This window comes from Mesoplodon mirus (assembly GCF_964341445.2).
Source record: "Mesoplodon mirus genome assembly, chromosome: 18".
NCBI classification, from domain to species: Eukaryota; Metazoa; Chordata; class Mammalia; order Artiodactyla; family Ziphiidae; genus Mesoplodon; species Mesoplodon mirus.
In genome coordinates this window covers 24607480-24634972 of record NC_138994.1, presented here as the reverse complement: position 1 = coordinate 24634972, position 27493 = coordinate 24607480, and the positions used below count along the sequence as shown (strand labels likewise).

Here is a 27493-nt window from a genome sequence, read left to right as displayed (position 1 = left end):
GCAATACATAAAAGTATAAAGAAGAAAATTAACATCACCTATACTTCCACTGTAAAAGAGCAGCACTGGGCTCTTTGCCCTGCATATATCTATACTGAAATATTTATTTTTACAGAATTCCTATCTTGGAACACAGTTTTAGAAACTGCCTTCATAACATAAAAAGGCCTGTTCTGAAAGCATTTAAATGGCTGACACCCCATTTTCCAGCTATATCATAATTTATTTCATCAGTTCCCTGTTTCAGGCCATCTATATAGCTAAAATTCTTCACCTTTATATAAATAACATGGCAACAGATCATCTTCATGCATAAATATCCATCTGAATTTGGTTTCTTCCTCAGGCTACATTATTATAATTAGAAGTGGATCAAAGGGAATAAAATCATTCTAGACTCTGACACGTATTGCCACATCACTCCCCCAAAGTCATACCAAGGTCTTAAGAAGGATGGGGGGATAAAAATGAAAAATAACCCTGTAATTGTGGCTTCTTTATTTTTGAAGTTTAACTCCCCCTTCCCCGAAACGGTCATTTGGTCATTAATATTTCTTTTTTGTGGGGACAGAAGTTTAAAATAACATTGTAATTTTGGCTTCCTTGGTTATTTTTGAGGTTTGACTTTTTTCCCCTGCTCTGTTATTCGGCCATTAGTGTTTCTTTTTCTTTGACTTCCTCCTTGTTCAAGTTTCCTACAGGGTGTTAAAGAATTTTCCTACCAGGTCAGAAGACTTCTTCAGACATGAAGGAATGGTAACAGCCCTTTGTCATGTTTGCTGCAAACTTCATTTAAATTTCATGCTTCTAGAAACACAGCAGCTTAAGTTTTTATACAGTTAAATCTGTCAAAAATTTCCTTTTTATTTCTTTCACATTCAGAAAATCCTTGCCTTTTCTTAACTTACGTTTCCTTTTATTATTTTGTTTCTTTTTTTATATTCAACTTTTAAATCCATTGGACATTTATTTTGGTGTCCAGTGGGAGGCAAGATCTGATTTACTTTTTTCTTCCAAATGTTTAGACAACTTTCCCAACAACATTCGTGAAATGAGCCGTCCCTTCTCCATTGGATCAAGTGGCTTCTGCTTGTTGATATTAGGCCATTTCTTCTGTCATATTCTACTTTCTGGTAATTCCTGCAACAAGCCTGCACTTTAAATTGCTCGAGATTTCCAACATGTTTTGAAATACAGCCTTTTGCATCCAGGTGCCTCGTTTCCTGACTCAGGGCAATTCCACTTCAGCTGCCCTTTTTCTGTTCGCCGGTAAATTTCTGTCCATTCTTTATCCTTAGTGTTCATGGGTCATTCTGCTTTATGCGGATGGGGTTCAGGACACCCCACCCCCAAAAGAGGACACCTTGGCAGACTGCACACTTTCAGCTGAAGGAATCTGAGAAACGGCAGGTGCAGGAAGGGGATGCTGACCTTTCCCATCTCCCGTGAAGCAGGTCTTCAGACCCTCATGTGAGAAGTGCCTTCCCCAGACCTGGAGGAGAGCGGCATCCTTATCTCCAGACGGTGAATGACTGGGAGGGATTCAGACGATAGGCCTCACGAAACACCACCCCCACCCCCAGCTCACTGCTCTGAGATCAACTCCTCCGTCCTTTATTTTTCCACGACATTCCACTTTTCATTAAACCTGGCACAAAAACACTCAGGTTTAACAGTTTCTTTGGGTCTTTATTGCCTTATGGAGGCCCCTGTGTCATGTAACATTTACATTAAAGAAATGGGTTTTTCTCTTGTTAATTTGTCTTTCATTACAGAGCCCCAGCCGAGAAGCCGGAAGGGTAGAAAGAGAAAGATTTTTTTCCTCTCCTACAAGGTTCAAATTCCATTAATAGAAATATGTATAGCTGAATTTTTTTTTAATCTGAAAACTAGGGGAAGTTTAAAACTGTATTTTAAGCACAAGTCTGTGCCTGATGAAACGTTCAGAACTTTGGACTATAAAAACCCCATAATAGGGGCTTCCCTGGTGGCGCAGTGGTTGAAAGTCCGCCTGCCGATGCAAGGGACATGGGTTCGTGCCCCGGTCCGGGAAGATCCCACATGCCGCAGAGCAGCTGGGCCCGTGAGCCATGGCCGCTGAGCCTGCGCATCTGGAGCCTGTGCTCTGCAGCGGGAGAGGCCACAGCAGTGAGAGGCCCGTGTACCGCAAAATAAATAAATAAAGAAAGAAAGAAATAAAGAAATAAAAACAAACAAACAAACAAACAAACAAAAACCCATAATAGGGCTTCCCTGGTGGCGCAGTTGAGAGTCCGCCTGCCGATGCAGGGGACACAGGTTTGTGCCCCAGTCCGGGAAGATCCCACATGCCACGGAGCGGCTGGGCCTGTGCTCCACAACGGGAGAGGCCGCAGCGGTGAGAGGCCCGTGTACCACAAAAAAAAAAAACAAAAAAAACAAACAAAAAAAACCCATAATAACCCTACTTGGAATCCACAGTTTATAGACGGGGAAGCTGAGATGGAGAGGGATTCAGGGGTACCTGGCACGGGTTACCAGCTAGTGGGGAGAGGGGCATTCCAGTACATTCTTAACCTCGATTCTGAACGGCCTCTGCCCACTTTTGTTATCGATCACTCTTTCGCCTCCTTATTTGTTGTTTTCAGTCCTCTGTTACACGGTGCTTTGTTTGCCTTAATCTTTCCCAGAAATTTTAGAAACTATAAATCTTGCTTTAATTCTACTGATGACCGTCTTAAAGATTCAGCCCCATTTAAAAAATTCTACATTTCTCTGACCGTCAAAGAGTAAAACAGGATCTTCTGCCCACCTCCCTCCCGTGTTTGAAGACTTGTGCGTGCTACGTTCTACCACCTCATCCCTCACGTATCACCACCCATCCCATTTTCCATCTTTGTTACCATAAAATTATCTAGATTTTGGGATTCCTGATCATTGTTATGATTTTTATATGATTTATAGTTTTTCATATTTTTCACATCAAGATGTCCAACCGATTTTAATGCTACTGCTTATCCTGTTTTGTGACCTTCCCATTCCGGAACTTTACATTTTGCTTCCCCTCATCCTCTTTAGCTGGGCTTTAAATAACTTATTTTCAAGAGAGGCATGTGGTGGTGTATCTTCTGAGCCCTCGCGTAGATGAGAATATGTGCTACGAACGGCAGTTTGGCTGGGTGAGAAATTTGGGGGGAAAACTTTGTTTCTCCAAACTCTTTAAGTGATGCTTCTTTCTCATTGTCCTTCATCCTGGAAATCATTCTTAAATATGACGGGGGGGGGTGGTGGTCAGAGGACACCATGGAGAAGATGACAGCGATGGCCGCTCTCCCTCCCAGAATGCAGATACAAAATTCTGCACATAGTTTTCGAGGCTCCCCTGACCCCCGAGAGCTGGGGTGGGGAAGGGCTGGGAGTGAGGCTGTAGGTGCGGCCACAGGTCTGAAGTTGAGCTCAACATTACTCCTCTACTACTCGGAGGTACTTCATACAGATCATCTGGAAAGACAGAATCAGACTGGGGGAAGATAATTCTGTGAAGAATTAGGATAAAGGGACTTGTAGAATTTCGGAGCTCAAATGAAGTGATTTCTTGTCCCTCAGAAACAAAGAGCTGAGGGAAGCACAAGTCATCTTTGGGAATCAACAAACTCTAGGCTCTTTCAATACTGGATCAGAGGAGAGCTTTGCAAAGTCCCCTGAGAAGACAGAAGGTTCCCAGACGTGTAAGACCAGCCGGTGTCCAGCATGAATACGTTCAAATAGACAGAGAAAGCCGAGGTGCGGAGGCAAACGCCAGGGATGCCTGCGAAAAGGCCCACAGAGAAACGTCTAATCAACCTCAAGGGCCTCTGGCCCCAGGAGCACAGCTGCCTCTGTCCCAAGATAAATGTTAAATCTCAGCCCGATGCCATGAAACATTTACCCAGTTCCCTTGTTATAATTCCACGTTCACTTGGCAGTGTCCTGAGCCCCCTGACGTCTGTCTACTGGGAAAGAAGGCACCTCCCCAGGGGGTTTCTGCCATTCAGTCTACGGAACAGTGTTTCACACGGCGAATCAATAAAACGGGTTCAGTACGAGTTGCCTCTGGGTATCTTGAATACACTGGAGAGATTGCTCTGATCAAGTCAACAGACACACGGACACTATAAATTAACTGGAATCCTGGTGTATTAGTCAGGACTACCCTGGAATTGGCCTCCAGGGGCTGGGGCGGGGCTACCTCTGGGTGAGCCATGGAGCCTTAGGACGGAAGGCCAGAATCAGCAGCTACCCTCCTCCCAACACCGGCTCCTGCCTTTAGATCCTGCTGCGTTTCCACATGTGCGTCTGTTTGGGGGAATGGAGGGCTCTGATTCTAAAAACTCCCTGCCCCCTAACCCCATGCCAAACATACAGGCATCGTTTTTTGTTTTTTTGGTTTATTTAGTTATTTTTTATTTTCCCCGTTATTTTATTTTCCTGATTTTGCAATACACCTCCCTGGGTCTGTATATTTTGCCAACTGACCGTTTCAACCCCTTGTGTTGCTGACTGCACTAGAAATCGGAGAAAAGCCTTTCTCTGCCCTTTTCAAAACTTCAGCTGTTCAGTTTGACAGAGAAATTTTTCTCGATTGGAAAGTAATAAAAATTAAAATGTCTCAGGATCTAGAAACAGAGCAGTTGGACAAATCAACTGATGTTTTCTTAAATTGTGTTTTACCATCTCAACATTGCACTTAATTTTTTTTTTTTTTGGCGTAGAGTTGTTTTACAATGTTGTGTTAGATTCTACTGTACAGCGAAGTGGAGTTCCCGTGCTGTACGGCCGGTTCTTATTCGTTATCTATTTTACATATGTTAGTGTATCTATGTCAATCCCGATCTCCCAATTCATCCCACCTCCAAGCCCTGCTTTGTTATAAGAAAATGGAATCTACTCCGAGACTAGAAACACCCAGGGCCGCAGCTTTCCAGCATTACTGTGCACGAGAATCACCCTGCAGAGCTCACTCACAAGCCGTGTGCAGGCTCCGTTCTTAGGGAACCGGACGCTGGCGTCTGGGGTGGGTGTGGCGGGCTGCGTACCGAGCAGCATCGGGCTTTGTGCACCTGGCGTGGAGGAGGGAGCTTCTGTCTAACACAGGGACTGAGACGAAACCCATCAAACTGGGAGAACCCTGGCATCCCGCCTCCCAGATTTCCAATCTCAGAGCATCAAAGTACCAAAAAGAGAAAGAGCTACAGCAACACACCGGTAAGCACACGTAGCTAGAAGGAGAGAGGGGACGGTGTCATTCCTCGGCTCCCGGCTGCCACTAGAGAGGACTGTCCCGTGTGCGTTTCTGGCTGCATAATTACCACCTCCTCTGTGCCGCGCCTCTCCCCGGGCTGACAGAACATTTCTTTACTCAGAGGAACAAGGTGATGAGACTCAAGAGGAACCTAATGGGAACCAGAACTTGGTCTGGGGACCCGTCTGCACGGAGGGAGGCTTAAGTAACTGGGGGGGGGGACTTGAGTAACTGGGGGTGGTGGTGGAAGGTGCCTCCTCCTGCCCCTCCCTCGGCCGCCCCCCTCCACCTGATGACTTCCCCTCATCCGTGCTGAAAACAGACTGAGCCGAACTGAAAATAACCGAGGAGATTAAATTAAATTACATCAGGCCTGGCTCCCAGGCAGTTGCTAATAAAATCATAAGCATTCACATCAGTGTGGCAGACAAAGACAAAAATGTTGTTTGCTGGTTCTCTCTCTTTTTTTTTTCCCCCGCCCTGAAGAAGCCAAACCCTCGAGAGACAAGGCCCAATGACACCAACCTTCTCTCTATCACCTTTACGTGAGGTTATGAGCAGGATGTGCTCTTGCTGGCTCCGCTGAGGGAGCCCCATCTTCGGGGGCGGGGGGCCTTTGCTAGGCTTCCCCACCAGGAATGCGATGGCTGAGCATCATGTGTGACACCCACTTAGCCGGCAATGGTCCTGCACCTGTCGGTAGGGAAGGGTTCAACTGTCCCAGACCAACAACTCTCCCCTACACTCCTGCTCACCAGAGATGGGCTTGGAGCTGATTTTCTTAGGGGCGTACTCGTCAGGGGCTACTGGAGGCCTCGGGCTTCTGGAAGACGACAGTCCTCAGAGAGAAAGACAACATAACAACAAGCCATTTCCCCTCGGCCCTCTATCTGTCGTTCTACCACAGTCTTGAATCTGAGAATACAAAGCTGAAGATAAACATTAATTAAACTGCCCATGACAGGGCTAAGAGATTTTCACCTGAAAAAGCCTCTTATCACCTCAGCCACAGTTTTAAAAGAGTCTGGATGTTCTTATTACCTTTGGGATCTTTCTCCGACTGAGCCCATCTGTCAACACTTTAGACCTTCCCAAGGCGACCACGTGCATCAAACCTGATGTGAGACTAAATTAATTCCGAAAGAGGCAAGACTGGGGGCCAAGTATCTTGGATATAAAACTTTTAATCTGGTGAAATAAGCAAGCTGTTCGTACACCACTGAGCCACCACCGACTCGACAAAACTGCCAGATGGAGAGAGATTCAACGGGCAGACATACAGTGTGGCAGGACCCTCAGGCCAGGGACCGTGCACGGGGTGAAGATTCCGTTCCCCGTGAGGTTTTAGGAGGTGGGCATTTGAGATCTAAGTGCTCTGGCAAGGATGCAATGGGGAGGGGACTTGCCATCCGCAGCTAAACCACCACAGTTTACAAGCAGGAGAAAGAAGCCATGTCACTCTGAGCTTGGAGACCAGGGTGCTCTTGCCTTAAGGAAATGACACTGGCGACCCTTTGCCCCTCATCCTGGGCTTGCTGCTTCCCACAAGCACCCAGTGCACTCAGTAGAGAAAGCTATGTTCAAATCACTGCACAGAGAGCCCTGCAGGAGGGACAATCCACAGGAAGACACACTGCTAGTTAGTACACATTTGACAGCTCTGCCACAGACAGGTCAGGATGAGGTACCACGGTCAGGATGTCAATGATGACACGTCCCTTGGAGAACGTGCAACCTCTTTCTTGGCAGATGTGTGTCTCTCTGAAGGATCCCAAGAGCCACGTGGCTTTATGAATTCGGCTAAAACAGGATCATTTCCATGTGATCCAGATACAGGGCTGAAATGGCAAGAGTTGCTTTGGATTTGGGACGTAGAAGCACAGTATAAAGCTGGCTCTTTTTTACGCTGTACTTGCTGGGTTCTTCTAACATCATCGTCATCTACTCAACACCCAGCTCTCAGACACAAAGTCAAGGCACTGCGTACAGGAGATAAGACGCCGGCTCGGACCTCAAAGGGCTAATGGTCTGGTAGCAAGAGATCAGCATGCAGATAAACACAAAACCACAAAATAAATGTTAGAAAGGGCGTGGGGAGAAACTGGTCCATTTTAGGCGGGGCACAAAATGGTAGGAGGGGCTTCATGCAGGGAACTGGGGCTGAGGGTTAAACAATACTCCTGATGGAGCAGGGTAAACAACACTAGCAAAGGTGAGCAGGCGGGACCCAGCCTGCCCCTGGGGAAACGGCACGTAGCTTTTCTTCACGATGCGAATGCGGAGTGCCAAGGTGTAGGGGGGGCGGAAGGGACCAGACTGCAGAGGCAGGCAAGGTACCGGCTGCTGAAGGGGTCACACAGACATACGGCACCTGATATTTAGGAATGGCCAACCAAGGAAGAAGACAGAGTAGATAAATCCATGGAAAACACACCAGTGGTCAGTTGGAAGCCCATGCATCTGAATGTGGCAGTGTGCAAGCACTCTTCTGAGACAAGCATGCTGCTAGGTGTTTTTAGCTCCAAGGCAGTTCCTGTTTTCTTTTGCAAAGGCTGTGCCTGGATGTTAAGCCCCGGTCAAGCTAGAGATGGCTTCTTACAAGACTGAGAATTCGAAAGCAAGGGCAAGGCTGCGACGGCGAGGCAGGCTGAGAACGGACACAGCCGTCACGTGTGGCCCACTCCTGCATGATCGGTCGGCACGTATCCTGACGGGTGTTCGTTTGCCCATTTCAGGTCTCCACTCTGAGGCAGGGAGGAGTTCGGCTGGGTTCCCTGCTGCCATTTTTATCACTAGCCGTTATCTAAACCCTGGAAAATGGGGGTTCTGGGGGGTCATGGCAACAGTGCCAAGGGCCAGTTCAGGGTAGCCTCACCTGTTCACTGGAGGATGGAAACACGAAATGGCCAACACTGGAGCCACACGGTGTGGGCCTATCTGTAGTAAGGGGAGGGAGTTGCGACAGGCACACATCTCCCCTCGGCCAGAGCCAAGAGCCGGCAGACAAAGGGGGTGGGGGGCGAGGGCCTGGGCACCAGGGTCAGGACGGCCTCCATTCAGCAGCCGGGTGACCTGGGCAGGTCACACAAGCTCTCGCAGCCTGTGTCTGTGGGACAGAGTGACGACTCGGATGAGAGCACTCTTCTGGAAGGGTCGTGGTGATAACAGATAGGAAAGCATCCAACCCGGGCCTGGGACATGGAAGGGGCTCAACAAGCACTGGTTTCTCCTCTCATAGGACCCAGGCCCTCCGGCAACACCCGCGGCTCCCCTGGTGTGCACTACGTCCCCCTTTCCCACAGCGGCTCCCCGAGTTCTGACCAGCTGGCTATTAGCATCCCCGTCAGGAGCTCGGAGGTTGGTTCATCTGGAGCTTCCTTCCAGCCCACAGGGATTTCTACAGAGAGCACTGACGTGCTGTACCCACTAGAATAGAAAGCTCCAACCTAACAGAGCTCAACGTTTTGGAGGTTTGGTTGATTTGAAAATGTCCACTAGTGATTAACATTCACCACACAGGCTTTGTGTGTGTGTGTGTGTATTTCACACGTACTTTCAGCATTTTGTGTTTTGTTTTTGCTGAACCATTTGGAAGTAAGTTTCAGACGTCAGGGAAAATCGCCCCTAAACTACTTCAGCATCTCCCCCATAGCCACATTGCCATAACCACCCAGAAATGTCGTGCAAACCCAAAACCACTATCTAAAGGGCAGTCCAGATTCGGATTTCTGCCCTGCTCCCCAGACGTCCTTTAGAATTGTTATTTTCTTGGGCCACAGATTGCACCCGATTATCAGGTCTCTTTAGTTTCCTTTAGTCAAGAACAGTCCCCTTGACGGTTTTTGTTTGTCACAATACTAACATTTTTGAAAAGTCTCAGTCGGTTACCAAGCAGAATGTCCCAATATCTGGATTTGTCTAGTTTTTTTTTTCCCCTCATTAGATTTGGGGACTACAGTTTTGGCTCCAATACTGGACAGGAGCATAGTGTGTACTTTCTACTACATCCCATCAGGAGCAGCATCCTTCCGGTTTGCCACATCATGGAGGAGGCTGAGTATGGTCGGGAAGGTGCCACGTATCAAATGGGCAACATGGCTACACAGGAAAACATTTAGTCCAGGTAACAGCATTCTGACTACATACCCTCGATGGGGCATCACCTGAGGCTTTATTTAAAATGGCAATGAATTCCTGAGCTTTATGGAGTAGGCCTGTTCTTGGTAGAGGTGCTGGTAGACTGATTCCGAAACTGCTGCACGTAACGTGGGGTAGAGCAAACACATGGGCACGTTGACATCATCGGGGACCAGGGGTCTTACTGAGGGAGGATGGAGGATCCCTGAGGACTGGGAAAGGTGGAGAAGAACTCTGGTCCGGGACCAGAGCCAGAGGCAGCAGTGGGAGGTCATTAAACAAAACACCTGCCTCTGTCGACTGGAAGAGCTTAGAGGCAGTAGCACCCCGGGAGCCCCAGCACCCCCAGAACCCCGACTTCGGATTCTTACTATGATTCCCATTTAAAAAAACACTCCAGTGCTCCTCAGAGAAAGGAAGCTCCAGAAAGAACGAAGAACTGAAAAAACGGATGGGTCGTGTCAAGGGGACGCAGAGCCAGAATGAAGGGGCTCCCGCTGGCCATATTTGGAACAATTTGAACATTTTAAAAAGACACTAAAGGGTTTCCCTGGTGGCGCAGTGGTTGAGAGTCCGCCTGCCGATGCAGGGGGCGCGGGTTCGTGCCCCGGTCCGGGAAGATCCCACATGCCGCGGAGCGGCTGGGCCCGTGAGCCATGGCCGCTGAGCCTGCACGTCCGGAGTCTGTGCTCTGCAACGGGAGAGGCCACAGCAGTGAGAGGCCCGCGTACCGGAAAAAAAAAAAAAAAAGACACTAAAAAAGAAATAGTGAGCTCAAATTGCTACTTAAAAAAATTGTAGGGGGACATAAAGGGAAAGCTTTTCTTTCAGATGAATGCCAGCTACTGAACGTTGAAGCAATTACAGAACTAGAAAATCACCATTTTGCAACCGTCAGTTTAATAACTGATTAAGGCTCGTCCACAGCTGCCAAAACCATCAGACAAAAAGTTGCTGGTCTCCAAGTACAATACCCAGACCCCTCATTAATTACAAATTTAAAGAAGGTACCTTTGCAGGGGAGGGACCTGATGAAAATACCTTAACCAGGTGATCAAAGGTAGCATCACCGATAATGGACAATCTGGATATACTTGAGGAGCAGCAGCTGCCTGAGGACCCCTCTCCATCCCAAAGCAAAGGACCAGCCACAGCAGCTGCGTCACCTTTTGTGCTGTTGAGCTGGATCTGATTCCCACAGCCAAGCTTTTATTTAATAGAAATGACCTCCAACTAATGCCTTTCCTGTTCTGCAAGCGGCTTGGTCCAACTGCTCCTTGCTGGCAGCCCCAAACAGGTTACTATACTCCACAGCCTTCCTGCCGGGCGGGAAGAGCATCCGAACAAAGCTTTCAGGTGACCAATGGGCTGCCTGCCATGCCTCCTTTCCCGGAATCGACAAAGAAAGTCGAGGGTCACAGTGAACCTCGGGGTCAAGCTTGGAGTTCAGGGTGGGAGGGTGATGCTCTGTCCTTGTTGAAAACACAGCCACATGGAACTGTAAATGCTACTGCTTGAGAAAGAAGTATTTAACTGGGAGCTATTACCCCGTGACTCCTAAGACCCATGCAATCTGTAAACTGTGATGACTGTAGCCCTAACCCCTTGAAAATGGAGAGAAGTTTTCCCCCAGCTTTCCCCACGGCGCACTCAAAATCCCTGAAATCCTGGACTGGGTCGAGCTTCCTGAACACACCAAGCACTTCCGCGGCCCAGCATCTTTCCTTGAAGTGTCCCCTCCCCACCTGTGCTCCTGGCTCTACCTTCACTACCACCTGCAGCTTCCTCGGTACAGACGAGGCACTGCCCCCAGGTGCCCTCCACGCTGACGCTGACAGGCACCGGGCGCTGTCATTCTTTTCCACATGTAAGTCCCCCTGGAGACCACACATTCCATGATAAGGACTATGTCTTCCTTATCTTAGCATCCCCAGGGCCTCGCAGAGAGCCTGACACACAGCTTATAAATGGATAACAAACAGTCGGATCAAAGAATGAATGATTATTATGCAAAGCTGAGCCTCACTGCCTTGACTCCATCCCAATTACGCTATTAAAAGGTGGAAGAACACACAGAGGGAGTGGTATTCTTTTTTTTTTCCTTGCGGTACGCGGGCCTCTCACTGTTGTGGCCTCTCCCGTTGTGGAGCACAGGCTCCCAACGTGCAGGCTCAGCGGCCATGGCTCACGGGCCCAGCCGCTCCGCGGCATGTGGGATCTTCCTGGACCGGGGCACGAACCCGTGTCCCCTGCACCAGCAGGCGGACTCTCAACCACTGCGCCACCAGGGAAGCCTGGGAGTAGTATTCTTTAAACCAACAACAGCATGAGGGCAAGGTCCCGACACAGAGCTAGAAGCGAGACAGAGGACGCAATCTGTAGGCTGCCGGGACCTGCAGGAAGTGCCCCCCAACCCCGGAACTCGATTTAGAACTTCATCTCCATAACTTAACAATCCACAGTATCTGAGAAAATCAGACTCTTCTGCAGAATAATCTATTTGGGGAAGAGATGTGTTCCTGAAACAGCTGTAAAGCATACGATATTTTTCCCATTTACTTACAACACTAAATTGAAAATTCGTTCCCACGAGGGATTATTTTTCTTTACCACTCCTCCAAACCAGATAAAAAGTACACAAGAATGTAGGAAACCTATTAAGATCGCATACTGAATGAAAAGAAAAAAATGACACCATTCAGATAACATCAGCACCACTGCCCAAAGGCAAAAAATAAAAATATACCCCCGAAAGCAGAGGCCTTTCCCAGAAATACTGCACCAATCTCGAAAGGAAACTGATCTCTGATTTCAAAAGGGTGATTTCCATCCCAGGAGTCCGTTGGGAATTTCTATTTTACTTTGAGAATTATTTTCAATTTGAGTGATTCTGCACAGGTCAAATGGAAATGCAGCTAATCTAACAATTAACACAGGTACTTAGGGTTTAAGTGCATTTTCCAAGAAATCACTTGCATTGGTATCACAAGCTCTGCTCATTATGGTTTATTATTTACACGTGTGTTCCCGTTAAGGCCGGCTAATTCCTCTACCCCGTCTCAGCCATCAGCTGCAGGTCTCTTCCCTCTGGCCTCTCAAACACCTACAGTCCCTTCAGCCTCTTCCTCTGCAGGGTCTTTCCCTCCCAACCCCGTACGCCCCAGAACCTCCCAGTCACAGTTATGTGACTGTCTGGCACCCACATAACTGAGCACTTCATTATACGTCGGCTTGGCTCGTTCTTTAATTCCTCCACGTTACACTTTTCTCCCCTGGTCCCAAGTCCCACGTTTAGACCTTCTGTCACCTCAGAGAAGCTGTGGGGTGTTGAGTGTGGGTTTAGAAACTACTTATGGGTTTGCTGTTTATCCAGAGGAGACTCTTTAATTAGTATGAGAGACCTGGGAGACTGACAGCATTTGGGTGCAGGGGTCAGACTTGGGCTAGGGCACCTCCCTTCACCTTCTGCCTCGTAACTCGGAGCAACTTCCTTCCCCCACTCTTAGCTCCTTTGCTCACCTTGAAAATGAGGGCAAGAACAGTACGCTGTGGTATAATTTTTGAGGGGTCAGGGAAACAGTGACTATGAAAGCACTCAGTATGGGGAAAGGTCCAGTCCTATGGACAGTAGTACGAACACGGGAAGGACTCGGTCAGTGGCAACTGTTGTTATGGAAACCGTCTGTCAAGACACACACACACAAGTGCCAGATCCGCTGGGTGAGGAGCGGTACAGGCAGTGATGCAGGAGGGGTGGCAGTTACCGCTCGGGAGGGGCTCTGCCTGGTGTTCCTCGCTGGCCTTTTATACTGGAAAAAGGAAGCCTGAGGTCTTCTCTTTGACTCTTTAAAACAATTTCTAGTGACTAACATAGGTACCTATTGTTCACGAATTTATCGGGTACTATTTAAAAATGTGACTACATTGATGCCTAAAGTATGGTTAGGTAAGGACGTGACCATCAGGGGCTGCTGGGTGAAAGGTGTAGGGAACTCTGTGATACTTTTGTGACATTTTTTGTACCATAAGCTCTACTCGTTATGGTTTATTGTTTTTTGTTTTGTTTTGTTTTGTTTTTGGGGGTACACGGGCCTCTCACTCTTGTGGCCTCTCCCATTGTGGAGCACAGGCTCCAGACGTGCAGGCTCAGCGGCCATGGCTCACGGGCCCAGCCGCTCCACGGCATGTAGGATCTTCCCGGACCGGGGCACGAACCCGTGTCCCCTGCATCGGCAGGCGGACTCTCAACCACTGCGCCACCAGAGAAGCCCTTGGTTTATTGTTTATATTTCTGTTCTGCTTGAAGCCAGGCTAATTCTGATTCTGAAAACCTAAAATTACTCTAAAAGTCTTAAGGAAATGATTACTAACAGGTTATTTCCTTTAGTTTGGATGTCTGTATTTAGGACTGAATTTCCTGCACACAAATAACTACTGTATTTTTAAGTCAGATTTGCTGTGGACTGAATGTTTGTGCCCCCAAGTTTGTATGTGGAAGCCCTAACTTCCTACGGTGATGGTACAGGAGGTGGGGCCTTGGGAGGGGATGAGGTCATGAGGGTGAGGCCCTCAGGATGGGATCAGTGCCCTTAGGAGACATCACTGAGTTTGCTTCCTTCCTCTCTCTTCCCACTCCAAGCCTCTTTCTCTCTCTCTCTCTCTGTCTCTCTCTCTCTCTCTCTCTCAAGTGAAGACACAGCCAGAAGGCAGCCCCTGCAAGCCAGGAGGAGATTTCTCTCCAGAAACCAAACTGGTGGCACCTTGATCTTGAACTTCCAGGCCTCCAGAACCAAGAGAAATTCAGTCCATGGTATTTATTATAGCAGCCTGAACTGAGATAAGATTCCAGTTCCTAGTGGTACTGTCATTAAAATATCTCTACTTCTATCAGTTGAATATGTAACCATTCAAGTGACCATCTGTGTGACTCTGGGCAAGTTATTTCATTTCTTTGTGCCTTGGTTTCTTCATCTATAAGGATGATAAATTTCCGCACAGGTTTACATACGCTAACTCTGTACAGTGCTTCGAAGGTGCCCCTTTTGTGGGACGTGCTCAGTCACTGTGAGCTGCTGTCCCTGCTATTATGAAAAAGGATTGCTGAATTCATAGTCCTAGAGCAGAGCTACGTCTCTGCACAAACGTGCAGACTCGTTCTCAAAGAGACTTGACCTAGATTGCAGCCATAGGTTACGCTGGTTGGCTTCCAGGCATGACAAGTCTCGAACTCAGGGAGGGTGTCTTCCCCTAAGATGCTTCCACGGTTGTGACTCAAGTTCAGCTCTTGGCAATGCTGGAGTGATTAGCATAGGAGTCCCAGGAGGATATGCCTGGCTGTCCCCTGCAAGGTGGGTCTTTCTCTCGTGCCGTGTGCCACCCCAGACAGCGCATCTGTGCCCCTCTGTGCAGTTTTACACCTGCAAGGCTCTTGAGGCTCACAGAAGAGCCTGGAACACTCAGGCAGTGCCACGTGGAGAAGGCACGGGCCCGTCTAGCATGCACAGTCTGTTCTGTACTCAGAAGCACAAGGAGTGCGAGCTGAACGCTGAAATCCCTGCCAGGCAGTCCAGCCCTCAGGGAGCCGTGACCCTCCCAGCTGAGCCCTGACTCTCCCCTGTGTGCCCGCCACATCGCCATGGCCGTGGGCCGCTGTAAAGCCAGGGAGAAGCACTGTTCAGCCAGCAGGCATTCTGCTGGGATCCCTCACCACTTACTCAGCCTCTGTTTTATGGTAATTTTCTCTGAAACTGCATGCTCCCTGCCCCCAGGACGGGACTTTGACAATGAGGGAGCCTTGGTAAAAAAGAGAGAGAAATAAGCGTGGGGCTGTGACGGTGCAGACCTGCGTGTGGCCTCACTGCAGCATCCGTCCAATCAAAGGGAATGTGGGCGAGAACCGCAGCCCGAAGCGCAAGGGGACAGGCAGGACGGTTTTGAGAAAATCAAGGAACTTCTCTGAAACACAGAGGCACCAGGGGACCCGTGTCCGTGATGGGGACTTTATGCGCCATCCCATTCTGACCATTAGCCGTGTGTGGTTCGTTTCATCAGGTTACCCAGCCGCAAAGCGTGTAGACCCTCTCCTCGTAACACCTCAAAACCCTGTTTGATGTTCCCTGACTTCTTACCTGACAGGACAGCACTGGGTAGAAAACTGGATTGTTTTCCAAAGGAAAAAAATGTGAGGATGTTCCCAAAAGTGAGCTTTCTCTGGGACTCCTCCCCCCACCCCACCCCCGCTTTTTCCTTAAACAGACCCTTCAAGTCTTTTTTTCCTATAACATCTTTCTGTCATTTACAATAAAATTAAGTCAGTTTTTCCAATTTTAAATACAAATGGGAACAGCAAACACAGTACGTTTGCTGATCTGATGAGAATAAATGTCCTGGTCCAGGAGAAGGGAGCGTACAGCGCGGGTGGTACCCGAGAGGCCTCCAGAGCAAGGAAACGAGGCTGCTACCTGAGACTTAAACCATACTCAGCACAGAGGGCGTCACCTTGAGGGAGGACCCTCGGCTGAGTGTGGATTGGGTGGGAAACCAAAGGAAAAGCTGTGCTGTGACAGTGCGCACCCCGACATGGCCCCGAGGAGGGGCGCCTGGCCTGGGGACATGGAATTCTGATGCCTCAGCCGTCTTGTCTGTGAGGTGCAGGTGGTGTGACGGTTAGAAGCACAGGGTCTGGAGTCCTCACTTACTCTGTGACACTGCAGGGTTCCCATTTCTCTGTGCCTCAGTTTCCTCTTCTGGAAAATGAGGCTAATGATCTAGCAGTTGTGAGAAGCAGATAAATTAATCTGTGTGGATTTCTCAGCACCGCACCCAACTCAGAGGAGGCGTAAATACTCAAGGCAGCTGCTGTTACCATCACGGCGGGCCCGTCAGGTCATCACAGCCCGATGCACTTAAACACCTGGATCATCCATAGCCTGCCCTCTCCCAGGTTCCACCTTCACCCGTGGCATCTTGCTTAGTGGCTTCCGGTGTGCCCATCACCAGGGGGACAATCCGCTGGCCCCGCTGGCAGAACACTTCATCCACACGGCCGTGGTGACCCTGACTGACGCTGAGAATCTGGGGGTTCGGGAGGCATGTTCATGAGACCCCGTGTCTCCGCGTCCGAGCAGCCTGGGTCTCGGCCTGCCCTTGATCCGAAGTCCACGGAGCACCACACGCTTCACACCCATCCGAGACTGCCTTACCTGTGACGTGGAGCTTTTCGTCGGTGACCTCGGCCTTCAGGTAGATCCGGCCCCTCTTCTCCGTGTGGTCCATCCCGCAGAGGCTGGGGACGTTTATCACACACTGCTTGTGCACGTTCATATCACAGGCTGTGAGTCAAGAAAGCAAAGGGTGAGGCTGGGTGCGTGGCCTGGAAGCATCCCTCCCTCGGTGTTTTGGCTGCATGAACAGAAGTGAAAATGAGCCACCCTCTAACTCGATACTCTGCTATAATGCTTTTGGTGACATAAAGAACTGTTAGCAGATGTCCCTTACAGCACAGGCTTCATGTGAGTGACAATATCCTTAAAATACTCGATCCGTATTTGTCCAGTCTTAACTGAAGCAAGACACCCCCCCGTCTTCTGTGAATGCTTCCAATATATAACAGCATACACAATTCACACAGGTAAATGCATGTATAGCGCAGACTAATGACTATTGTATGTACACAGAGGCAAATAACATGCACATTTTAAACAGATGATTCTTTCTGCCAAAGAATTTCTTACGCCTTTCTAAGAATTTGCAGGGTTGAGTAAAGGAAATTCAGAAAATGTTCCTTTCCTCAGTAAACTCTGTATTTCCAAGGAGGCTTAAGTGCATTGCTTTTGTTTGTTGTTGTTGTTTTTAAAAGAACCTGTGCTTGATATTTTAAACCTGTCTTCAGATATTTAAATGTTATTCTGAGTAAAACAAATACACGCCTGGCATAAGCCATTTCTCACCAGCTGACATTACGTGGGCGAGACAGGGGGCGGATTAAAAAAAGATCAGTCTTATTGTAATGGACTAAAGAAACCCTGAAGAGAGTCCCGTGCACTGAGCACAAACAGAAGGCTCTGTGCAGGTGCTTCAGCTCCACTGGCCCTGTACCTTCAGGTTTCCAGAAGGAGGGGTGGCCCCTGGAACGCTTGTGAATCCTCTAGGGGATGCTACAAGGCTCTTCTGAGCCTTCATGCCCCTTTCATTTTCAGTGGTTAATTTTAACGTGGTGAACTAAATAGCAAGAAGCATCATGAACAACGGATCTCAGCTACGATTATTAAACACCGAAAGCAGGAAAAGGGATACAACGAGGGAAGAACAATTAATGTGGATCCATTCCCAAAGGGAACCGTTCAAAATCATGTACCTTGATTCGGCCAATACAAAGCCTCTTGAAAAGCTGTGCTATGACCCGCCTTGACCAAATCATGTGTTCAAGTACTTGCGCAGAACGTGCAACTTAAGGGAATAAATGCCAGAGCCTCTGGAAAGGATGTGGACCTCAGGGAGGGCGTGGGAGGTGAAAGGGCCCTGGGCTGTATCTTTGTCTCGGAGTTACCGTCTGCGGCTTGTATCGTACATCCTGGGAAGCTCATTTGCTTTCCAACTCCCTTTCCTACTCCGCAAACTAAGAGGCCTGCACAAGTGGTTACTGACTTTCTTTCCACCGAGCAGAAATGTCTACAGCATCATAACCTACTGTGTGTAAGGGCAGAGGAAGAGGGTTCTTCTCTGCAGAAGTGGCTCTGGCTGGGGGGTGGTCTGGGTCCTGGCACCCATCTTCTTATTTTCCTGCATCCCCCAGGAAGGAGCACAGGCAGCAGCCTCAGAAACCCTAGGACTCCAAGGCAAAGAGCTTAAAACAAAACACACTGGTTTAGGTCAGTGGTTTTCACTTTTACTAACAGAACCCATTTTACAACCAAAATATTGATAAGCAGGATGCTAACCTACAAACCAGATGAGTGTTATTTCATTAGCGTACACTTGGTTAATAAATTCAAATCTATACCGCTATTTACTATAAAGACATTCCTGGATAACCAAGAAAGGCCTCTGATGCAAACAAAACTTTTCACCCAGCCGTTAGGGGTGCTCGGTGAAGACTCAGAGTTCAGCCTCAGCGATGCATGTATTTCTGTCTTGTGTTAAAGTTGGACAGCAACCCCAGATCCTGGTTCACCCAGAAGAGGATGGGCAGCTGGTGCCCTTCTTTAAGGGCACCCTTCACGATCCCAGCTGACTCTGCAGTGGAAATAGCAGGAGAAACGGGAGGGCCCCGTCTGCAAGGTCACCTTCAACTCGTCAAGGCTGAGTGCCTAACACAGCTGAGGATTCACTTTTGTTCCAAGTTTTAAAATAATTAAAAGTGTATTTACAAGTGCACTTAGGATCCACACTTGCAGAGCCTCTGAAAACAGTGTCTTTGGAATCCTAGCGTTTCCCAAAATGCAGGAAGCCACCGGCCTTACCAATCGCGAAGCTTCCATGAAGCTCTTCGATTCTACAGCTTGGGAAGGTGAAGCAGCCCTGCGCTCTGAGAAGCTATCCGTCTACTCCATGAAGTTCACAGAGCTTGACGTTTATGTGCAGTCGGCCCTGAGTGACACGGCTTTGAACTGCACAGGTCCTCTCAGACACAATTTCTTTCCAACAATTCCACAGCTGCCCCCCACAATCCACACCCCCGTATCCAATGACTGTGGGTGCTGAGTGTCCGCGGAGGGTCCTGGAACCAAGCCCCTCGGATACTGAGGGAAGACGACATACGTATGTCTTTGCTCCGTGTCGGGACACACAGATGAGGCTCTGGGCCCTAACAGCCGTCATTAACGAATGACACATCTTATATTCCCATAACCCTTCCCCTTCTACTAGAAAAAACAGGCTCAGTAAGTACCTTTTCATGTCCTAAGAATAAAATTTTATTGAAACAAATAAATAGCCTGGGGAATCTCATTACATGACAATAATCAAAGCAAAGAGTTTCCACAGAAAGAAAAAGATGTTTTTCTTTCCTCCTGGTGTTTGGTGGAGATACACACAGAGCAGAAAGGGGAAGGGGAGAAGACGGATGTCTTTAGGGATTTCATCTCTAACTGGCCTGGTAGGAATCTGATCTGTCCAGAAACACACAGGGCAAGTGAACTTCAAAAGCAAGACGCCCTCCCCGTTTTTATTTTTGCTGTGGTTTCAGCGCTAAGGAGAGCCTACTGGATTTTTCCACAGTCCACCCACTAATTAGAGACCCAGGAAGATAATGAGTACGAATGCTCAGCTCATCTTGAAACCAAACCAAATGTGGAATCTGGAGGTGGGGACACATGGCATTTGTTGTGGGGTTTGACAGGGCTGCGTGCGACAGCGATTGAAGATCTCTACCACGTTAGACCGGGGCAGCACCAACTTCATTAAATCGGGTGCTTCTGTGGTGAGGGTTCATAATTAGGCAGTTAAGTAGTTTAATAAACCAGAACTTCGACAGCGGAGAGATTCTCTACTTTTTCAGTAGAGTCCATATCTGAACGAATTCTACTGATGAGCTGAAAAGTCACTAAATCTTGAAGGGCCCTGTCAACCCCGGACGCATGCTGCAGAGCCTCACCATCTACTAAGAAAAGAAAACTTACTTACTGTCACACTTCATCCCTTGATGGATGAGTCCGTACAGCAGTGACCCACAGTGATCGCAGAAGGTAGGGCTTCCGTAAGTGTGGATCTTGAACTTGTGCTTGCTCCTGGGGTCCTGAGGGGAGAAGGAGCACACTGCTCATTAGTCACGGGGAGGCCACACCTGGGGACTAGGCCCGGCTCAGGCCTGCCCCTCCCGTCTCCACAGCAGGGCTCCGGGCGCCAGACTGTGTGCGCACCGTTGTCCGAGGTCACACGATGGGTGGGGGCACCTTTGCCGCATCGTGTTTTAAGAGGCTGCCCGTTCCGGGCTGGGCACTGGATGCCTACGTTCCCTTTCTTTCCGGGGTGTAATCCGCACACAGTGGGGTTTCTCCCAAAGCTACCACTTCTGGACCCAGAGCCACCAAGGTGCCCGAGGGCGAGCAGATAGGTTCAGACACCACGGTCTTACCGTATCCCCAGGGCCCAGCGTGGGCTGTAGCAGGCACAAAATCACGGTGTATCTGTGAAGCTGAGCTGAGTGACCCTGGGGCCATTCAGCAGACTTCGGGCCATTTCCTTTTGGGCGAGGTTTCCAGGAATATATACTCTAAGACCAGATATGCCCCCAAACCCACAGGGACGTCTTCCTGCTTCTGCACCATTTCCAAAGCATCATATGCATTTGCAGAGGGAAACTTCAGTGTAATCAGATGAACACTGGAAATGCCTGGAAGCCCCCTCCCGTAGCCCCCGTGGCAATTCATCTCCTCTAGCACCACGCAGATTACTGAAGGGACAACTAGGCAGGCTTTCTCCAAGTAGTGTTTTGTTCCTCAACCTACAGATAGATTATAGACAAGGAAGCAAAAATCACATCTAGCACACAGTCGTAATGACAGAGCACGGACTCTGGGGTCACACTGCCTGTGCTCAAATCCCAGTTCCGTTCCTTCCCAGAGGCATGACCTTGGGCAAGTTACTCATCCTTTCTGCCCCCTCTACACAGCGGGAAATTAACAGGACTTCTCTAATGTGGTTGATATAAAGACAAAACAAGTCAATCGTGGTGAGGTGCTGAGAAGGGAAAACCCACGTAAAGCTGTAGCCCCTCTGCTTCCCGCACCTCTGTCTATTAATACGTAAAGTGGAGCATTGGGCTAAAAGATCAACACATCCTATTTGAGCTACAAAACAATTTCATCCTCAACATGCCACATCAGAACCCTTCCTCATTCAGTTCCTCCTCCCAAACCATTCTCTGTGGCCTGAGCAGGTGCCACTGTCTGAATGAAGGAAGATGCCAGGGGAGCAGGGTTATGGGGAGGACAGACCACGAGCTCCACTACAGACAAGGGAAGCCTGGGGTGTCCTTTAGTCTGGGGCTTCTCCACTGCAAAGATACTCAAAGAAAGATATTCTTGGCTTCTGACTTTCTAAGAGCCTGGGTGCTGGTGATTTGAGGGAATTCCAAAGGTGATCTTGACTTCATAAGATAACTGACCTTTTGGTGGACATTGGAACCTAAAATCTAAGACACATACCGACCGATGAATTATTTTGACTACTTTTTAAAGATAGAAATTTTAAAATTCTGGAATATTTTCATCATGCAGATTAAAATAGTATAAAGAATAGTAAGTCAAACGCTCATGTAAACTTGATAAATGTTGGCATTTCCTCTGACTTGTCACTGTATTGTTATTATTATTACCCTCATTCTACAGAGATGCCAGTGCTCTTCGAAGTCTTGCGGCCAATGAACATCAGAGCTGGGATCTGACCGGTAGCTGAGACTTTAACACGGGTTCCCATCCGAGAGCTTTCAGAAATCCACCCAGAATGAGGCTCTGGCTCCTAACATCTTTAAAAAAAATTTTTTATATTTGCAACACAATTTTTTTTTGAAATGAGAACACCACCTGTTTCTTGTAAATAAAGTTTCACGGAACACAGCCGTGCTCATTCATTTACGTATTTCCTGTGGCTACAATGGCAGAATTGAGTGACAGAACCTGCATGGCCCACAAAGGCTAAAATACTAATTGGCCCTTACAGAAAAAGTCTGCCCATCTCTGCTCTAGGACCGTGGCTTCCAAAGTATCGTCCCTACACGGCACCAGCACCACCTGAAACGTGTCAGAAATGAAATCATTTAGCCATTCCCCAGACCAACTGAATCAAACTGGGTGGAGGAGGCCTCAACACGCCCTGCAGGTGAGCCTAACGTTGGCAGGTACACGAAGGCGGAGAACCAATGCTTTAGAAGGTTCCTCCACAAATATTTAGTAAGTGCTTAGTGGGTGCCAGGTGCCTACATGTGTAAATGACTGACACAGGTCACTGGTTTACTTTGGAAATGTCTCTTGGGGTGAGAAAAATCCACACCTTCCTTGGGAGGTGACTTTTCCAGCCAGTAGCAGCTGTGAACGTGGTCTGAAGTGCGGGCTTAGCCTTACACCAATTTCCCCAGTATCCCAGGATGCTGGGCAAAATGTCAAGGGCACAGGCTGGTGTCAGTACCAATTAAAACTTCCCAGTGCGGACAGTAAAGGTTGTGTCCTACCACGTGGAGGGCAAAGAGGAGGCCAGGGGGAAGGACAGCCTGCTCTCCCTGCAGAAGGACAGCATCAACCATCAGCGTGAAATAAATCCAGCATGGCAGCTCCCACACAGCCCCCGGAGCCTGGGCGCACCAGGCGGTCCCAGGGCAGCCGTCCTGCCAGTTGGCTGTCACATCGATCTCTTTTGACGTGGCACACGGGGACCCTGCTTCACTTTTCAGGAGGATCTAAGGCTTACTCATCCAAGCCCATGTGGCACCTTCAGGCTCTCACCTTCGGAGGTGCAGGAAGAGAGCTGCCTGCCCCTCCTGGATGTGGCTGGAGAAGGACCAGGTTCTTGGAGTCTTTACGCCCTAAAACTGTCCCAAGGACGGCGCCTACGATAACAATAACACAAACACACCACCTGCTTGCGGACCATCGCTGTGTAAGGGAGCTTTAGGAAAACCAACATCTCTGCTACAAAAATAGCCTTTACCAGGATTCTGGAGACCTGTGTTCTGACTCCACCTTGATACAAACTCAGCAGCCTTGGAAAAGTCATGCCACTTATTTACAAAGCAGAAATAAACCCAGTCTGCCAATGTCCTAGCTGGGGGGTGAGGGTGAGGGAACATATGAGAAGGGGCTTTGCAACCTGAAAAATCCCTGGATGATTACTTTCAACAATAACATCATCATCATAAACTCCAAGGTGTCAAAGGTTTCCCAGCAATACTTCAGGGACCTGGGCTCGCAAGGGGAGGAAGGAGAAAGCTAACGGGCTCCGGTGCCCACAGGCGGCTGCAGGGGAGGCCACGTTGGCAAGAAGGCACAGGACTCTGTCTGTGGCCCTGAGTCCTTCCCCACCGCCCTGGACTCGCCCTCCAGGGCAGCGCCTGTGAGACAACCTGCCCATCCAACCTGCGCCGGGCATCACGGCGAGTGGCCGCGACCACCTCCTGCAGCGCAGAAATGAACTCAGGAGCACGGATGCTCTTGCTGGTCTGATCTCAACTCGTCTGACAAGAGAAACCAGTGTCAGCTAAAGGGCTGTGACTTAATGGAGATTTGCGGAGAGCAACTGCTCTAAAAATCAAACTTCCCAGATCTCTGATTTTCCATCAATAGCCAGTAACTTCTTTGGGCCCCAACTTCCTCATCTGGATCCCGAGGGTGTCGGCTGGATCGGGACCTTTCCTGTGGGATTTGGGGGAGCCCGACAGAGGTGTCGGGAGGTCCCGTGGGATGAGGATGGGAGAGGGAGGCTGCTGCTAAAAGAAAAATTTGAAAACAACTAGACTAGATGATCTCTTTGATCCTGTCTTGCTTTTAAAAAGAAAACAACCAACTTTTCATTTTCTATTTTGAAATAATCGAAGACTCACAAGAATTTGCAAGAAAAGTACAGACCGTCCCCACGCACTCCTCACCCTGCTTCCCCCGCTGATAACATCTTACACGAGCGACTGCGGTACGTCAGCAAAACCAGGACACGGACTCTGCGGCAGAGACATGAACTAAACGACAGGCTTGAGAGTTTCACCAGGTCTTAACGTGCATAATTCCCATGCATGTACTTTTATTGTACAACTTACGAATTAAATACTGTTTACTGAATAGGGAATACAGTAATATTTGCTGGGTAAATACCATTAAGTCAAACAGGACACATTAAGTCAAAGGCGCATCTGTCGTTGGTTCATCAAATATGTGACTCACTGGATCTCATGGGACGGGGTCCTGGGAGAATAAGTCTCAAGACTGATCTGAAAAGTAGAATCAGATTGCTTTTCTCTAAGCATAGGAAGCATGTGCTGTTTCTAAAACGTTCTGACCAGTTTTTCAAAACAAAAGCATTTCAAGGCACAGGCTGACTGAGGGATCCCCCGAAGTGTAGGACCAGCCACGGGGCCTGGGACAGTGAAAGGCGTGTCAGCCATGGCTTCCAGGTGATGCTGGTAACCCGGATGGAAAGATAGGACCCCAAGGCAGGAGCTGTGCCCTGAGGGCTCCAAGATGGGCTTCCTGACAGCTGCTGAGTGAATCACACAAACAGTGCCTGCCGTGGCGTCCCCAAGAGGCTCCGTGTGGCCAGGGAGGTGTGCGCAGAGGAGCTGAGACTTAGGTGCCCGAGTGCCACTCGCCCTCGGGTAGTGAGAAGCAGCATTTGATGGACAGGACCCGAGGGGTCTTTCTGACATCTATAAACCTCAATGTCCAACCCTTCCACTGGGGAAGCCCCAGGTAGCACCCCGGCCCCTCTCACCTTGTTTTGGGTGTTCCCTACTCCTGGTCTAACCATCTTCTGCCAACACCCCATCTGCCGAAACACCTAAAAAAGCAACAGCGAAGGCTGCTTCGTCCTGCCAGGAAGCCGCTCCAGATGCCGGGACCAGGCACGCTTTCCTTCTTTCCCCTGGCCTTCCAGAGTGTTTTATTTCTTTTACCTGCCCTCCATCTTCTCATCATTTATCACCAACCCCCCAGCCCCCACCGGAGGACAGACATTGAGGGCTTTAAAGAGATTTCCTAAAGCACAGTGCTGAATTTGCAGCTGGACCAGAACCAAGGCTGGCAAGTAAATTTTCACATTATCTCTGGGCTTCCTGGAAACCAGAGCAAGGAGGGAAAAGAAACAAACATGATATTAGGTTCCTCTGGGACCGCAAAGCCACCTGGATGCAGAAACCTGCCTTAGCATCGCCTAAAGGCATTTTGTCTCATACATGGTGGACCTCCATACACATGTGTGAACGGGACCTCCGAATCTTTAACAAAGCACACTTCCATCCCTGTTCACCTGGGGGTTCACGATAGGTATCCCACATATAAGTTAGGGTAAGTCCGGCTGCACCTGGTGCCACAGTGACATGGCTGCTCTACATACCAAATCTGCACTACCACCAAGTTGGTAACGTTTTCTCATTTAGTGCAATACGTGAAAATCTTACTTTTTACTTCTCTAGGCATTGGCAACCTCTCATTAAGAGGAGTATGAAACCTGCTGTCATATGTCACAAGCCTGACATTATGTTATAATGAAAGCGGGAAACATTCAGCTCAGACGTTTCTGTCGTCTACACGTTTGGGGGATAAAAAAAGTTTTTGACTAAACCAATTTTCATAGGCACAAATGAAGTCTAACCCACAAATCTAAATCTAGACTGCTTAGGAAAAAAAGAACACGTGAACATTTCAAGTTCTACTGGAAGCGTCTGCTAGCCTGCTTTTCCTATCTTAGTTTTATAATACAGCAACTTAATTGGAAACATATCTCAGCATTTCTACCAGGACTTTTCAAAGTCTTTCACCATCATCACCATCATTTTGTAATACGTTCAAAGTACTAAACCCATGGGTCTGCAGTGCGCAATATTTTGATGCTGATGGGCCTTGCATTTCCTAGACATCTTCTTGTATTGTCTGTAAGCGTCCAGAAGGCGTCTTCTAGATGAGGTTTAAATTGCAGGCTTCCACGATGGAGATGCATCCAGCAACATGCAATGTGAAACCTCTAGAGGAGTTCAAACCCTCATACCCCAGGAGGCGGGCGATCAATGATGCTCTTTGACGAGGATGTTTATATTTGCATAGACATCCCTTCAAATGCCCTTTTAATTGGATGAGTAAAAAAAAACGGCAGGCTTCTGGCTAGAGGTCATCCGGGCTTGAATTTTCCACCTGAACGTGAATGTCTCTGAAATGCCCTACACCCTTCCCATAGAGGGAGGACGGAAACAGCTGTCACTGAGGGCTGGGGTTCAGGCTTTAGGAGTTTCTGGAAAAGACTGCCTTTCACTGAAGGCCGGGGTGCGATTTCCTCAGCCGCCCTGAGCAGTGTGGCTCCTTCAAGCTGCTCTCTCCACGTACCAGGAAAGGTCCCTGTTTCACCATCTGATGTGTTCCCATGAAGCACACTTGTAAGCCAAGCTTGGGTCTAAACGTCACCCATGTGCTGACTACACAAGCAACACCAAACACATTGCTCCGAGGGTGAACCTGGCATTATTTCTGTGATCTTAAATTTCTCGGAACAAGTTTTGTTTTTTGTTTTTTTTTGCGTTACGCGGGCCTCTCACTGTTGTGGCCTCTCCCGTTGCGGAGCACAGGCTCCGGACGCGCAGGCTCAGCGGCCATGGCCCACGGGCCCAGCCGCTCCGCGGCACGCGGGATCCCCCCAGACCGGGGCACGAACCCGCGTCCCCTGCATCGGCAGGCGGACTCCCAACCACTGCGCCACCAGGGAAGCCCTCGGAACAAGTTTTGTTTTGTCTTTTTAAAGTCTATGATTTTAAAAATTCCTATTTAAAACTTTTTGTTAACATCAGAGTATGACCAAAACCAGACCATCTGATGAGGGTGACTTTATGTAACTTGGATACGATTCTAATCATTACATTGGACATCACGTGTTGAGCAAGCGAGGCGCTGACAGCCCTTCTCAGGCTGAGGAATCAGCCCGCTCAAGTGTGCTTTGCCTTTGATAATACGGGTCTTGTTGAATGTGTCCTGCTCTAAAACATAACTAAGGATCCTCCATTTCTGGTGACAGTTAATTTTTGATCTTAATGTAACCCCATTTTATTCTGATGAGTAACATTTACCTTTACAGTTGGACTACCTTGTCAAACCCGGCTTTGCTAGCAGAAGGATCCTTATGGGTTCTTTGCCCTGCTATGTAAGATGCTGTAATCATTAAATAAGAAGCGACAGACTCTTTTTAGAAAATTCTACATAAATCGCTACCAGCAAGGCTAAATAAACCATAATTTACTTAAATTTAGGAATACTCTGTAGCAGTTAAATCAAATGAGCTAGATCTTTCTGTAACTACATGGACAGGTCTCTAAGATATATTGTCTAATGAAAACAGCAAGCTACAGAGGGGAACATAAAATATAATGACATTTACATAAAAAACAGAATAAAAAATAACCCTCGGATAGAG

General features: G+C 48.5%; 1 protein-coding gene across 1 annotated transcript in view; it reads right to left on the bottom strand.

The window, feature by feature from the left end:
* Positions 1-27493, bottom strand: part of PRKCA (protein kinase C alpha) — a 381054-nt gene that overhangs the window by 87938 nt on the left and 265623 nt on the right. The window contains exons 4-5 of the mRNA XM_082604759.1: positions 20021-20132; positions 16600-16728 (exon numbers count right to left, since the gene is read on the bottom strand). Of these exons, the coding sequence (XP_082460885.1) occupies positions 16600-16728; positions 20021-20132 (241 nt within the window). The remainder of the gene's footprint in view (positions 1-16599; positions 16729-20020; positions 20133-27493) is intronic.